The sequence below is a fragment of the Lutjanus erythropterus genome, chromosome 17, assembly GCF_056507025.1.
Source record: "Lutjanus erythropterus isolate fLutEry1 chromosome 17, fLutEry1.hap2, whole genome shotgun sequence".
NCBI classification, from domain to species: domain Eukaryota; kingdom Metazoa; phylum Chordata; class Actinopteri; order Lutjaniformes; family Lutjanidae; genus Lutjanus; species Lutjanus erythropterus.
This window is the reverse complement of record NC_139333.1, coordinates 13,656,060-13,671,642: the sequence shown is the minus strand read 5'-3', so window position 1 is coordinate 13,671,642 and position 15,583 is coordinate 13,656,060. Positions and strand designations below refer to the sequence as shown.

Genomic DNA, 15,583 nt, shown 5'->3' with positions numbered 1-15,583 from the left:
CAATCAAATCAAATATGGAAATGATCTTTTTCTCATTGTTTTTATCATCAAAATAAAGTGAGCATTGTAGTTTTTAGTGGTTTGTGATGCTAGAATAACCATCTACTTCAGAGATATTCTTTGATTATAGTCATACTGAAATAAAAGGGAGATTAATAGTTGAATTAAGGCAAGACGAAAGGCGTTAAGGAGAGAGGTAAGGGGGTAGATTATGGGAGAGAAATGAGAGGTAATAATTAGATAAGGTTAAGGCCAAGATCAAAAAGAAGGAATGGAGCAGAAAAACAGAAAGGGGAGAAGATGATAAGAGGAGAAATAAGTCAGTAAGATGTTAGCAGAGGGAGAACAAGCTCTTGAAAGTCTGTCCTTGAGGAATTCATTTATCTCTCTGCGTCTGTTTGGTGGGACCCGTCAAGGAGTCTGTCACCATCGCCTGTAGAGTCCTGCTGACATTTCCTTCAGCGGCTGAGTGTGTGTGAAGACCACGTACCAGATTCACCCTAGAAACACAATGTCGTCCACATAGTTCCCATGGCAGAATGGAAAGGGGCAGCATAGTCGTCATACCAGTAATGCCAAGACATCAGTGTCAAGAGATGCCGAGTCTTTTGAAACTCTTAAGAAAGAGGTGACGTTACGGAGCGGCACTGGCAAACAGGCTACCAGGCAAGCATTGCCAGCGCAGGATGACTCATATGGCACTTGTAACTGAGAACTGATAATGCCAATGTGGTGCCCATCTGGCAGATTGGTGTAATTTATCACCATGCCATAGATCAGTGGTTCTCAGCCAGCCCCTCTCAAGAGGTCGTAGATAATTTTTTGAGGTTGTGGTCCTGATGGGATTAAAAAACAATTTTTGATCTGCATGAATTTATTATTCATTTGATAACCATATTTTATATCAAAGAGGCTGTTCACCTTTCTACATATGCAGCCTGTGACAGGAGGTCATGTGTGGACATTTCTTTGCTTTAAGGGGTCACAATCCAAAAGTTTCACCAGGCCCTGCCATACATACTGTTACATCAACACTAGACATAAAACGTGTTTCAACAATTGATATGCAGAGCTGATGTAGAGCGCAGTGTGAGCCATGGTGTCAATAGTCTTGCCACATTTAGCCCTATGAATTTATGTTTTCCAGAGACAGAATCTAAACTTGTTTGCTAAATGATCAGTGAAGCAGAAACCAGGCCAACACTGATTTTTACCCATGATGCATAGGTAAGGTTGTCAGTTGCACAAAGGAGTTGGCCTTCCTTCCTTTCAAGTCATTTTTCTTTATTCCTCCACCATTATGCAGCAGAAATGTTCTAGCCATTTGAAAAAGGTCCACATAAAATAATCAATATCACTTTAAGTGTACACTATATTTAGAATATTTTCTCCGCTTTACTTGGCCATCAGACAGGCTTTTCCAATGGGAAACCACAGTTATATAAGCCAGATATTGCTGTCTTTCCAAACCAACCAAACTCCATGAGAGAAATCAGACATTTTACCTTGCAGAACATGAGAACATGATAGTTGCTCGCAAATAGACAAACAGATGGATGCAGCGATAGACCAACAACTGCTGTGTTCTGTGAGGTAAAATTACTGATTTCACCCATGGTTGGCTTAGAGAAAGCGGTATTTGGTTTGTATAACAGCAGTTTATTGTCAGAAAAGGATGTCTGATGGAAAGGTGAAGAGGTGAAACTTTTCTGCATATAGTGTACACTTAAGCTGATATTGAATTTTTTCAGGTGTACCTTTTTTAAGTGGCTAACATACCTTTTGCTGCTGACACTGTCCACAGTAGTTCGTTGTTTAGCGTCGATGCTGGTGCCCCTCTCTGCTTCTCTAAACTCGGGATGTGCCAACTGGCATCTACAGTAGCCAATGCACTTAATATTGATCGGTACTTCATACATACTGTACCCACATTGAAAAATCTCAACTATCCCTCTAAGTGTGCAGAGCCTTCCTCTGTTCTTTTGACCTTTTGGCCTTGTACCTTAGCATGAGTCTGTGAGGGCGGTGATTATGTTTAAATATCTAAACTGTTATAATGGATGTGATATCAAGCTTCATGAAGTCCATGTGTGATACTTGTCTCCGTTACTCCACTTTCTCTCACCTACAGTATCCCTCTTTTCTCTTGTGCACCCTTCTCTCCTTCAGGGCTGACACTGCCAAGATGACGCAGCCCATGAGGGGCGACCAGGCCCCGGCCCGCAAGTCGGCCAGCCTCTCCTCGCCAAGCGCGGCTCGCCGCCTATACCGCAACTTGTCTGGAAAGTTCCGTGTGGGCACCAACCCCCCTGCCCTGGAGGACAGCGTGGTGTCAGGACGGGGAGGAGACAAGGAGAGGCTGCGCAAAACCACCATAGTAAGTCAGAGAGAGAGACACGGAGAAGGAAAAAATAATAAGCCTAGGAACATTGTAGTCTAAAATAGTCAGGAAAACATATAGAGTTGAATATTAAGATCATACACCCACCCATCTAACTGTTGTAGGGATAAAGTGGAAAAATACTGTGAGAAACATTCTGTATGTGTACATTTAACGTAAACTTCTTTTTTTTTTTTTTTGTCACAGTTCCAGAGTAATGAAGCGTTGTTTGAGGCAGTGGAGCACCAGGAGTTGGACTTGGTACAGCTGCTCCTGTCCCAGTACAGTCTAGAAGAGCTGGACCTCAACACCCCCAACAGCGAGGGCCTCCTGCCCCTCGATATCGCTATCATGACCAACAACGTGCCCATGGCCAAGCTGCTGCTGCGAGCTGGTGCCAAGGAAAGCCCCCACTGTGAGTAGAGGAACACAAAGTACCTGTTGTATCTACCCGGGGGGGGGGCAAGGACATGGTGATTTAAGGGATGATTTGAATGTTAATGGAACAAATCAAAACTTAAGCTCCTGGAGCACATTACAAAATACCTACAGTAGGTGCTGTGCAATGTGCTCTTGATGTGAAGAATACTCTTTTTCACACATTTGATACACTGAAGTTCTTCATTTTACTGCAAAGCATTAACACCCACGTGCTGGAGTGTGTTCATTTTCCGTGACTAATTAGCATAATGCAATCAAACCCACAAGATATTTTCATGCAGAAGTGCTAAAAGCTACTATTAAGCTTATTGTCAGTGCATACAACTACACAAAGTGCAGAGACTAGTAGCTCTATTCGTCTTTTTATTTCTCTAGAAAATATCTAAATCAACTCTTCTGGGGTCACCACAATGTTTCTGCACTAATAAGAGCAATGTTTTTCTCATAAACTCAGTCTTTTGTGTTAAATCATATTTTTCCTTGTAAATTTTGACAGCTTTTGTTCATAGAACCTTGGCCTGCCTGCAGGTGAATCGCACCATAGCAAATTCTGCCTTGGCTTTAAGCATGAAGTAAGATGATTTGCCTGATCTTTAAGCCAATCAAATCTTTTGTGATATGTGGAAAAGCCAAAGTTAGTTGTCCTCTGCCAATCACAACTTGTACCGGTTACAAGTTATGATGCAAGTGAGGCCCAAAAACACAACCTTCACTTACTGACAGACCTGGAATCATTTTTATGCCTCTGCGCTGGTGGTAGCCAAAGCCAGAGGCATTATGTTTTTGGGTTGTCGAGCCGTTCATCTTTATGTCCATATGTCTGTAAGTCCCATTCTTGTGTACACCATGTCTTAAGAATGCTTTGAGGGAATTTCTTCAAACTTGGCACAGATATCCAGTGGGGCTTATAGATGATTACTGGTCAAAGGCCAAAGGTCACTTTAGCCATAACTCAAGAATTCATAGTCTAATAATCTGACAAAAATGTCTAATAGGATAAATAATGACATTTTATGTCCAAAAGGTCAATGGTTAACTGAAAAAACATGTTAAGCTCTGTATCAGTCCTCTGTACTTGTCTGTAAAAAAGTGTCTAAGTGACAACAGCATGTTTCTTACTGGAAATTATTCCTTTAAAGGGATAATTCACTTAAAAATGAAAATTCATTCATTTTCTACTCACTCTCTTCCCAAGTGAAGGTCGGGTTTAATTTTTTAGTCCATAAATCGCTGGTGGAGTTTCACAGGAAAACAGCGTTGCAGAATCTTCCAAACAATTTAAGTGAACTGTGACCCATATTCAAACACAAGAAAAGTAACGTGAAGAAAACATAAAAACCTCCATACTGCTCATCTGTTGTAATCCAAGTGTCCGTAAGCCCTGATGTGCCAGGTTGACCTGAAAGACATCATTTACACCATATTTTTAGCTCGAATCTTCACTGTCGATTCTTAACTTGGAGCCATGTTCATGTGCAAGTGCACACTGTCTGAACTGGGTGTGTCTGGTGTGACCGTGTGTGTGCATAAGTGAACGGCATTTCAGGGCATTAGGAGACTTGGATTACACCAGACGACCAGTATAGAAGCATTTTATGTTCTTTTGGGTTGTTTTTTTCTGCTTGAAAACTGGTCGCCATTCAACTTACATTGCTTGGGAGATTCTGCAACGCAGTTTTCTTGTGAAACTCCAGCAGTGTTTTGTGGACCAAAAAACAAAACCTGACCTTCAAATGGCATGAGGGTGAATAGATAATGACTGAATTTTCATGTTTTGGGTGAACTATCCTTCATTCAATTTATACACACCAATATACTGATAATTTAAGTTTGCCAAAGGGAGGTAACTCTAGTTTTTCCTCAGTAGATTCCAGTCTTTAGCATAACTCAGAGCTGACACAAGACAGGGTTTGTTTGGGTTTCAGTATTCGCTCTACGAGAATCAACAACTGTCGTTGTGGAAGCCGCAACCGCTGTCACGACAACATCGGCTGCCACCAAAGCAACCGCAGGTGTTGCTCAAAGCAACGGCGCACACATAACTCATAACACTATTGCTTATCATGCATACCAGTTATGTATTCATCCACACACTATTGACAAACTCACACATCCCGTTCTGTTTTTTCTGCTGGCAGTGCAAACATATTAAAGGCGATGAAGGGCGGTAATAATGATGCAATATTAGTCATCTTTGTAAGCACTTTTCACTGTCTGTGATCTGCTGAGCCTCTGCTCCCCTCCTCTGTTAATGATTAGAACTCGCCAGTAAGGCTCCTAGGCTGTTTGTGTTTGTACTTATGCACACACACACTCACACACAGACACACACACACATGCACACATGTACACACACTTCTCCAGAGCTGAGCCAGACGTCTTATAAAGGTATCATTAAATTGAAAACACTTGAATGGAAAGTGATGTTTACTGAAGTTTGCTCTTTGATTGTACTCTCTCTCCAGAACTCAAATAACTCATGATAGAGTGTGAGTTGTGCGTATGTGTGTGTGTGAGTGTGTGTGTAAAGACTGAAACAGAGAAAGAAAGGAAGAGAACAGCACATAAGGAGAGTAAAGGCTCTATAAGCATGTACTAATCAAACTCCATCTGAGGAGAATTGACATCAAAGACGATGCAGACTTTTCCTCGAGCTTTGAAAGGATTTGATTCCGATGATATTGATATTGACATGCTTGACTTCATTTTGTGTGGTTACCAGAGAGACAGACAAAGGGCAGACAAAGACAATCAAACAAATTCTCAAAAACAACTTCATATTCACGTTATAAATCCCTCGGTCGCTCTCAGTAGGACAAAGCCACTTTAATGTGCTGTGAAAGATCCCGGCTTTGATGTGAAATAAGGACAAATCAAGACACACATACACAATGGTGACAGCATCTGGACCAGTTTCTAGCCCTGGAAGGGCTGGAAATGTAAATCAAAATGGACCTTCAAGAGGTTTTTCCACCCATCCAGGAATCCAAGTCCAAGAATCCTCTATAATAATCCTAACCCCAACCTTAAAACTCAACCCCAATCTGCACATTACCCATTTTAAACGTGAGAAACAATCTTTAAAGACCCCTCTACACTGGACAGAAGACCCTCTAATGCTCACTAACCTCTGGCTTTTGTCTTCAGTGGGAAAGAGTACAATTAGTAATCACTCCTACAAATGACTCTGCAGTAGTCATTTATCGGCTCCAGCTCTGATCGGCAGTGATGTAAACATGACACCCAAGTGGACGTGCTAATTTTCACCCCTTTTTATCAGAAGCAGTGAAAGCTTGTCGCCTCTGTTGTTAACTTCTGCAACTACATGGAAAAGGGGGTCCTTTCCCAGCCCATATACATGTGCTGCTTGGTTTGACTTGGTGTGTCAGCCCAACACGGCAGAGTGCACCTGCTTGAAGGTGCATATTTATGATGCGCTCACCTTGATTTGAGCGGGTGATAGACATTTTATTTCCTATTCGTAACAATTATTTTGTCATCTGAAACCTTTTATTATGAAGCAGCAATTAATATAAACATGAAACAGTAAAATAAAGCAGATGCCTTAAAGTATAAGCAGTGACCCAGGAAAGAAACTAAACCTCAAACCACAGAGATTCAGTTAGAAGCTACAAAAGTACTGAGAGCTGAACACAGAGACATTTTTAAAAAACCTCTTTCTCTCTGCTGTCCCACACACACACACAAGCAGAGTCTTTCCAACACACATAAAAAAACAGACAGGCAAACATATCTATTGGCAATGGAAAAAGGGTCAGTCACCTATTTTTAGTGGGTTTAGCCGTGTTTAAAAAACCTGCACATATGCGCTAATCTTGGTGTAAAAATGGTGCAAGTCTTCACACAAGTGGCTGAAGAGAACAACACAAAACTGACACCCAGAAGAGACACTCAAATTCAAAGAGAAGCTCACAGCCGCTGCGGAGACACGGAGGGAGCCACAGAATTAAACACCCAGATGGACATTTTGACACGGAGCTTTAAACTTACTGTCAACAGTGGAATCTAACGCTCAACAGTGGAATCTACAATGAACAAACACAGACCACACAGACTAAACACAGACACACACCAGTCCCAAACACTCCAAGAATGACCAGCCACCAAAGAAGAAGTACAGTACAGCTACTGTCCTTTGTGACCTTAACAGCTTTACATTAACCTGTCCTATACATTTATTTAGAGTGATCTGTACACGTCGGTGATATCAAGTGCAAGTGCATTTGAATCTTTGATCTTTGTGTTCTGCCACCACAAGCCGCTATCACTAACCGCACAGCCACGGCGTGTGTATTTTCATTGGTTGTTACGTCTCACCTACAATAGTGATGTGTGTTTTGTTTAAGTAAACACTAATGTTCGTTGTTTTAGTAACACCCAGAAAAACATTCCTCTGACAGAGGCCGTGTGAGGCTGTGGTATATGATAAAAATAGATCAGTTTTTCCACAAGTTTTGCAGAAAAATACTTTTACAATGGCAGTTTAAAATAATGCCTATGCATGTTCCCACCATTTTGTGTTCCCTTATAACCGCATATGAAGAACACTCCTCCCTCTTTTGCCCCTCTCGCTTTCATTGCCACATTTTCTGTGTCATTTTCGAGGTGATGTCATCCCTAAAGAGGGACTGCTTAGTTAAATGAAGTTTATTGAGGAATCTGCCACAGCATTTTGGCAAACAAAGACATTAAAAAGAGCAGCCTGCAAAAGTAATTTGCACCATTTGCAGGCAGAAGGTTTCTTGCAGTATCAGTGTAGCTGTGTATTGTTGAAGCACTTGATGGAAGTAAAACTCACACTGTTCATTTTGTGTTGAATATGTTTTGTTTCTGAGAACATCCACAATGGTGTAGAATCACAGTCAGGTTTATTGCCAAGTAGGTTTACACAAAGAAGAAATTCACCTTTGTGTTTTAGCTCACGTTAAAGAATGATAAAAGAAAGTGCTGCAACACAATGTATTATTAAAAACTATGTATAATATGTTATTTGAATTTGAAAGCTGATTATTTTGTGCAATATGAATGTGTAAAAGTTCACTGTATGCAATATAGGAATAATTATAAAAAACCAGATGTGCGTTCATGTTAGGGTGACCATATTTTCAAACCCCAAAACCAGGACTCTTAATTATGCACACACTACTTTTTAATCAGAGCAAATTAAAATTATACATTAAATTAAATTATTAGAAATTAAAATGATAAATCAGTTTTTTTTTAGTGGATCTACCAATAGACCTGAACCCAGATCAAAATGACTTGAATCTGAGCTTAGTAAGGATGAAAATAACAAAAGTCAGTTAATCAGTCTGCATTGATCTATGTAGGAATGTGGGGGATTCTTGCTGCATCTGAAGGCAGCACTGATAAACCGGCAGCCTCTGAGTAGTGCTGCAATGTTACACAAGGCCTCTCACTGTGTTGACCTTCATTAAATTGCCTGAAAACAAACACCAGGCTGCTACAGTATAACCATACAGACTTTCTACATACATCAGGCTGATCAGCTACTCAACATTCAGCTTTTTTTATGAAGGAGACTCTTTGTTATCAGCGCTCATCTCTTTCCGCACACTGACCTACCACCTTGCATTTGTCATTTATTATTCAAATTTCAACTTATCCTGTGAAACTGTTGATGTCAGGTGGCGTAGTTCTGCTACATTTAATGGTACTATTCAAAATAGTGCTGCTCCTTCAAGAGAATTTTCTTTTAATTGAGAATTTTCACTATCAGCGGTTCACAGTATTTTGAAATTATTCTTTGAATCTTGGTTGGAAAAACAGCCCACTGAAATTTATAGTCCAGCGCTGCTCAGTTTTGAGCTGTGTTTACCAACTGCCTTTTTTATGTGTGAATATAAAAGCATTTTTATGGATGTCAAAGTAGTTTTGAAATAATGGAGTCACTTTAACATGTGCCTAATTAAATTCTTCTTTTAATACTTTATTCACGCATTGACTTTTCTCTCTCTCTCACTCTCATTTCTTAGTCGTGAGCCTGGAGGGCCGAGCTGTACATTTGGCCACCTTGGTGCAGGAGGCTGAGCAGCGGGTGTCGGAGCTTCAGACCCAGGTGGGAAGCGAGGGTCCTGGCGAGCGGGAGGGATCTGACCGGGAGAGACAGCTGAAGGCCTGGGAGTGGAGGCTCCGGCTCTTCCGACGCATGCAGACGGGCTTCGAGCATGCTAGTAAGGCTTCAGGATGACTTTGATGGCTGCTACTTACGTCCTCGGTTTTAATTTCTGCACCCTTTTTCTCTGCTGGCATTTTGTCTGGGCTGACTTAATGGCTTCCACACTGGGAAGCCTAGCACAAGACTCTGTGTGTGTCTGTGTGTGTGCAAACATAACACGCCTGTATTCCTGCTTTAATTTTTTATAGGCATTTCATGACACGCTTAGTGGCAGAGTAGACAGCCACCCCCCGAATGCAGACACACTCACACGCACACACTCCTCCCTTCCACCCAAACCAATCTGCACTTTGATGCAAAAAAGATCTTCGTAATTCCACATACTCATGTAGTTTGATGGGCAAGCTGTGTGAACATAGATGGAAATCATATACCACATGTCAAAATGATGTTTATGTAGTTACATTAATTAATTTATGACATTAACTTGTGAAGATGATAGACTACAGATGCAGCGTTGTTGTCTTTTCCATCCATTACTGACAGTAAATTGTTTCAGTTTCACAAGCATCCGTTATTTGACACATTTCCCCCTTCTGAAACTGAGCAACGCACGGCACATCAGACCAGGAAGACTAAATGATATCAGCGTGCTGCCAGTAGTGCGTATGTGCTCACGCCAATATAATGGTTATGATGTGCAGTGCAGGGTCTTGGTCTTGCTTGTTACCTGCCTGTCTCTGTATTTATTCACTTGCCATCTTTCTGTCTGCCTGCCCAGACCCTCCAGAGGCTCCCAGCGTAGTTCGCCTGTCTGTCAGCAGCAGCACCAGTCTAAGGGTGGACTTCCAGGAACCTGTCTGTGTTAACTCTGCTGTGGTTACCAAGTACAAAGGTCAGCCGCTGTGCCCGTCCCACTGCTTCATTTAGAACCAGCCGCTCACTATCACAATATGTAAAGCTCTGCGGCTGAATGAGATGCCAAAAGAGTTTTTAAAATAAACAATTTATTTTTGAATAATTCAATGCCATTTATTTCTTAAAGGGGCAGTTCACATTATTTGAAGTGGGGTTTTATGATAATGTATTCCTTAGGACTACCTAAAATACTTGTATTTTGGTGAAGTAGCAGGAGAGGAAGCTATTTTTTTTCAACTTTATATAATAATAAATATCAGTTTAAGTGTACTCTATACTTAGAATATTTTCACTGCTTGACTTTGCTGTCACACAGCCTTTTCAGATGGGAAGCCGCCATTATATAAGCTAAATGTTGTTCACTCCAAAGTCACCAGTCTTTGTGGGAGAAATCAGTAATTTTACCTTGTAGGATACATAAGTTGCTGGTCTACCGCTGCCTCTATCAATTAGTTTGTTTGTGTTATTGTGAGGTAAAGTGATTTTGCCAATGGAATCTGGTTGAGTACAAGAGAATAATATTTGGCTAATATAACAGATGTTTCCAGTTGGAAAAGGCTGTCTGATGGCAAGATAGAGCAGTGGAAATATTCTTAATGTAGCTTACACTCAGACTGAACTCATACAACCCCACATCACATTATCAATTTCAGCTATGTATTAATGTCAAGTTAAAAAAAAAAGTTTTTCTGTTTGTGTGTATCTGCAGTGAGCTGGAGCAGCGCTCCTTCACTCAGTCCTTTGCTGGGTGAGATGGTGGTGGACGACACCACACTGCTACAGTGCAACATCCCTGGACTCACTTCTGTAAGTCTGCACCATGTTACTGACAGAGAAGGGAAGTAATTTAGTATACATACTTTGTTACTGTACTGGTAGATTTTTCAGGTATCTGTATTTTATTTAAGTAATTCTTTTTACTTTTTACTTCCTACATTTTAACATAAATATCTATCTTTTACGTTGTAAAACAACGTAAAAGCTGTAATGAGATTAAAATGACATAAAAGATGAAACAAGACAAAATGATCTAAAAGACCTAACAAGGTGAAAAAGATATAAAAGACGTATCAAGAGACAAATGACATAAAAGACAACACAGATAGAGAGACTCGACTGGAAAAGGTGAGGTTCAGCTAGATTTTATATTATTATTAATATTATTATTATTTATACTTTGAGTGTGTTTCAGAACTTGTAGTTTTTCACTTTAACTGCAGTAAATAAGTTGTATCAGTACTTCTACTTTAACCAGAGTCTGTATGTCTTGAGTACAGAATGTGTTTACGTTTGCCACCTCTGCTGCTGAATCAGTTTCTTCTGATCATTCAGTCGGTAAGAAGCAGGAAGAATTCTATTGAGAGTCCAAAATAAGCAAGCTAAATCTCTTATATGGGGCGCTGTCAAAGCGTAACACCAGGTGCTGCTCCACTGACAATAAATTTTACACTTATTTTGAGGGTTTCCTGGATCGAACATCTACTCATATGTGTTAAACTTTCCCTGTACTCTTACATCACACCATTTTTTCATAACCCTAATGAAGTGCTCCTCTGTTCCCACCGTATTCTCATAGAACTACCAGGTTAAAAGGATACGATCATGCATTATCTGATAGTTTATGGGTGACACAGCAGCACAAAGAACATCTAAGCTCTAGCTTCTCCAGCTGTTGGTGCTGACCGATAAAAAATTTAGAAGCTATTCTCCCACAAGGCGCCTGATATTATTTACATGCGAGCTTGAGGCGTTTGCTTAGGCGACATTTGAAGGCATTTCCCAAGTGACTCTTCTTTATCACATACATCAAACTCCACACACAAGTTCAGGTCACCATCAGTCCCACATGATGAGGGGGGTGACTTATGACCCTGCTAAAAAACACAATTGCAAAACACGGCTTATTTGTTATTTGTTGAAAAGTCCTGACTCTTGACCATTCATAAGCAACAGTTGCAAAACAGCCTCCAAAATTATTAAAAGAGCAGCTTGGTAGCCTGCCACCTGATTTATGTTTGGCATTTTTAAGTGGGCATGTAGACAAATGGACGCTCCACTGGTTGTTTGTTATTGTGTGAGAGAAACCCCCCACCACCAGCCCACTTTAAGACCCCTGCTGCCAGCCAAAGCTCAGTCCTGTCACATGACAGGGGTCAAGGCGAGGTCAGGAAGTGTCGGCGGCTGGTTTGATTGATCTGGCTGAGAAAGGAGAGACAGAGGCCTGCTGTCTGGACACTGGGCACAGAGACAGACAGGGCTTCAACATAGACCCTTCACCCTCCACACAGACATACAGACATGCACACAAAGTGAAATGAAGACAGACAGTGACCTAGCAAGAGACAAACAGATGCACCGATGCACACACACATATATATGTATATATGGTTTTACACATAGGTGTAGTGCTGCCAGGGCGAACTGGAACACTTTAACAACACTTTTTCTTCTTCAAGTGAGGAAATAGAATATTCGCAGCTCACATAATCTGTTTTTTCAAGTGCTTGAAGATCAAATCATCACTAACAGCTTGATTCCACCAGGCACGACAGCATGGCGTTCCAGCTGCGCTGAAGAATACGTGCCGAGTCTATTTTTAACAGATGCCTTGTCAAGCTACACAGAACAGATCAGGCCAGGCAGGAAGTCAGACACAAAAACAGCATAGAGAATCAGGTCAATTTTCAAAATAAAAGGCCCAGTGCAGACTCCCAGTCATAAAAACAAACAAAAAAGAAACTACAGAGCCCTCTTACTCATGGTAGAGGCACAAAAAGCAAGGAAAGCAGACCAAATCAAGAAAATCTGAGCAAGCCAACAAAATCAGACGGGAAAAACAGTCACCTTCAAAATGCTCCTGGTGGAACATGAAGCCGTGAGGAGGACAGATCAAAACGGTGCACAGACGTTACATGCCCGGTGGAATCGAAGCATAAAGCGTGTGGCCCTGATTGGACAGAGCAGTGTTTTTGCAGTGAGAGGCGTCTTTTTCCAATTGATGAGAAAAGTGTGATGCAGACTTACAGGTGAAGCAGGGAGAGGGAGTGTGAGGGCGCTCATGTTGACTGACTGACTTCTCAACATGATGAAACTACTCACAAAGTCAGTCCAACATTTGATCATGTGGTCAGTTACAGTTGTCTAATGTATGTAAACTTTCCACCTGAAACCATTGACAATTTTAGCATATGCGCTCCGATACCTTTGGTTTTACACCGACGAAAGTTGACAGACACTGTTCTTTCGATTGTAGTTTTGTGTGTTCGTTTAGCCACATTTTGCTTTAACTATTATGTGTCCTGTCCTTACAGGGGACCTATTACTATGTCCAGGTGTCGGCCTACAACATGAAGGGCTGGGGGCCTCCACTAGTCTCCACTCCTGCCTGCGCTGCACCTTCCAGTAAGTCTCAATCATGTGTATCCATATGTGTTCGTGTGTGTGCCTGAATTCAACATAAAGCAAAATATAAAACAACCAAACAAGACCCCTGAAGGGTTTTGGCTGGCCTCACTAAATTAACAACACTGCGGAATAGTTTTCACACAGAACTTTGTTGCAGGATGTGTGTGTATGTGTGTTTGTGTGTGTGTGTCTCTGAGCTTTCCCACACATAAAAGGGCTCGGACATTGCATCATTCCACATCCACGCAATTGATTTGGTTATTCCAACGTCATTGTGGCGTTGCTTTGACATCATTGGGGGGGCGACAGCTGGACCCTCCTTGGCCAGCAGCAGGCTGGATGGGTTTCGGGACCCCCTCTGCGGACGTCAGTGTGTGTAACCGTAGCCTCAGGATGGTGCTTGGGGCTGGCTGGCAGAAGAAGCTGCCCGGGTTCAGCCAAGAAGTTAACCGTGAAGTCATGTGCAACAACAGCTGAGGTGTTGACTCACCACAGCAGCCCTGACTCTCTTTCTCTGTCTATCTATCTATCTATCTATCTATCTATCTATCTATCTATCTATCTATCTATCTATCTATCTATCTATCTATCTATCTATCTATTGACAGATTAAGGACTTTGAAATAGTTCTTATGTTTGGTAAAAGACATAAAGATTACATTTGTTGCTTTCTAAGTAAATGAATTCATTAATGTGAGGTAAATAATTCACAGTATTGATTTATGAGATGAGTTTAATGATTTCTGTTTGCGTGCAGCATGTAAAGTCTGCACAGTTGGTACACACCTACTGTAGGAGAGTGAACATAGGTACTTGTGTGCATGTTGGCACACTCAGGGCACATCTGGGGAACACATGAACATGTTTGTCCTCATCAGCACACCGTGTTTTTCAGCAAGTGTGTATATGTGTGTGAGTGTGTGTGTGTGTGTGCGTCTTCATTTTAGGAGACTGGGCTTTCCCTCTCTTTTTTTCTACTGTCCACCTCCCTCCCTCCTGCTCTCAGAGCTAATTTCGATGTTGCGTGTTTGTGTTTTCCATTTGGGCCTACCACTGGAAATATTTGCATGTCTGTGCTGTAGCACGCGGCGCGGCCCCAACAGTGGGGGCCTTATACCGGGCCGTGGACGCCCATTAAAGGGCCCGCTTGTCCTGTCGGGACAGGCACCTTTCCGGGAATAGAGCTCACCGTGTTTCAGCTCCACGCGCCCTCCGGGGGGCTCCAGGAGAGGGAGTTGGGGTGGGGGTGATGTGGGGGGGTGGGTGGTGGTTGATGGTGGTAAGGGGGGGGTGGGTTATCGCTGACACATCCTCCAGTGAGCAAGCAAGGATGCTGGCTTGCTAACACAGTAGGCAGAAGGTGCTGAAGGATCGTTTTCTGCAGAGCTGTTCATCTGTGAGGAGGGAAGGAAGAGTGTGTGTCTGTGAGACAGTGAACAGAAAGTATCAACATATTTATGATCAAGAGTTCCTAATTGTGTGTCTCTGATAAGGAAGGAGCAACACAAATGAAAATCACAAAGAGACAAAAAGAGGATCTACACAAACTGTACATTCACACTGGGTTGCACCAAAAAAGATTTATTTAATCTCAGATTAATTCTAATCAGAGTTGAGCGAGACTAGCTTTAAAATGAGTAAATTCAGATTTAAAATTAAGCAGAGCTCTGTTGCACAATTCAAAACTCAAATCTCAGTTTAGTAAATTAAGGTTTAGTGACATAAACCAAAATTAAATATCTTAATCGATATGGAGAGGCCTGCCTACCTAAGTTAAGATGAATGAAAAGAATTCAAATAAATTTGAGTTTTGTTGGGACCTAGTAAGTATAAAAGAGGGGAAAAAACCTTTAACTTTACCTGCTGTGTTTTCCTTAACAAAACATTGCATTGTTTGTTAGCTGGCTGGGAGTTTTTCTTCTGAACCTATCATGAATGTTAGAAAATAGTTTATGAAAACAAGAAACATTTGAAAACTATGGAGAACTTAATTGTAGGGTTAGACTGTTAAACTTTTTGTTTGCAGACCTGAAATATGGCTGACTGTCACACCGGAGCTGTAGTCTCCTAACACGGGAACCGGCTCACGAAAAACATCACTCTGCCGCTCCCCACCGTCTCCCAGTGGTCAGTCACATACGTTACTTGAATGACTGTCTCGGTCCAAATCAGCCAGCTGTTACTGCTCACTTCATGACATCACGACGCTGAAGAAAAAAAAATACCATCCTGCTGCAGATAGAGGCAAAACAAGTTAATTCTCCAATTAGTTGATAGGT

General features: G+C 41.6%; 1 protein-coding gene across 2 annotated transcripts in view; it reads left to right on the top strand.

The window, feature by feature from the left end:
- Window positions 1–15,583, top strand: part of ankfn1b (ankyrin repeat and fibronectin type III domain containing 1b) — a 184,431-nt gene that overhangs the window by 154,145 nt on the left and 14,703 nt on the right. For both annotated transcript variants that reach the window (XM_084741297.1, XM_084741298.1), the window contains 6 exons: window positions 2,170–2,377; window positions 2,588–2,795; window positions 8,839–9,036; window positions 9,763–9,876; window positions 10,609–10,706; window positions 13,211–13,301. In XM_084741297.1, the coding sequence (XP_084597423.1) occupies window positions 2,170–2,377; window positions 2,588–2,795; window positions 8,839–9,036; window positions 9,763–9,876; window positions 10,609–10,706; window positions 13,211–13,301 (917 nt within the window). The remainder of the gene's footprint in view (window positions 1–2,169; window positions 2,378–2,587; window positions 2,796–8,838; window positions 9,037–9,762; window positions 9,877–10,608; window positions 10,707–13,210; window positions 13,302–15,583) is intronic.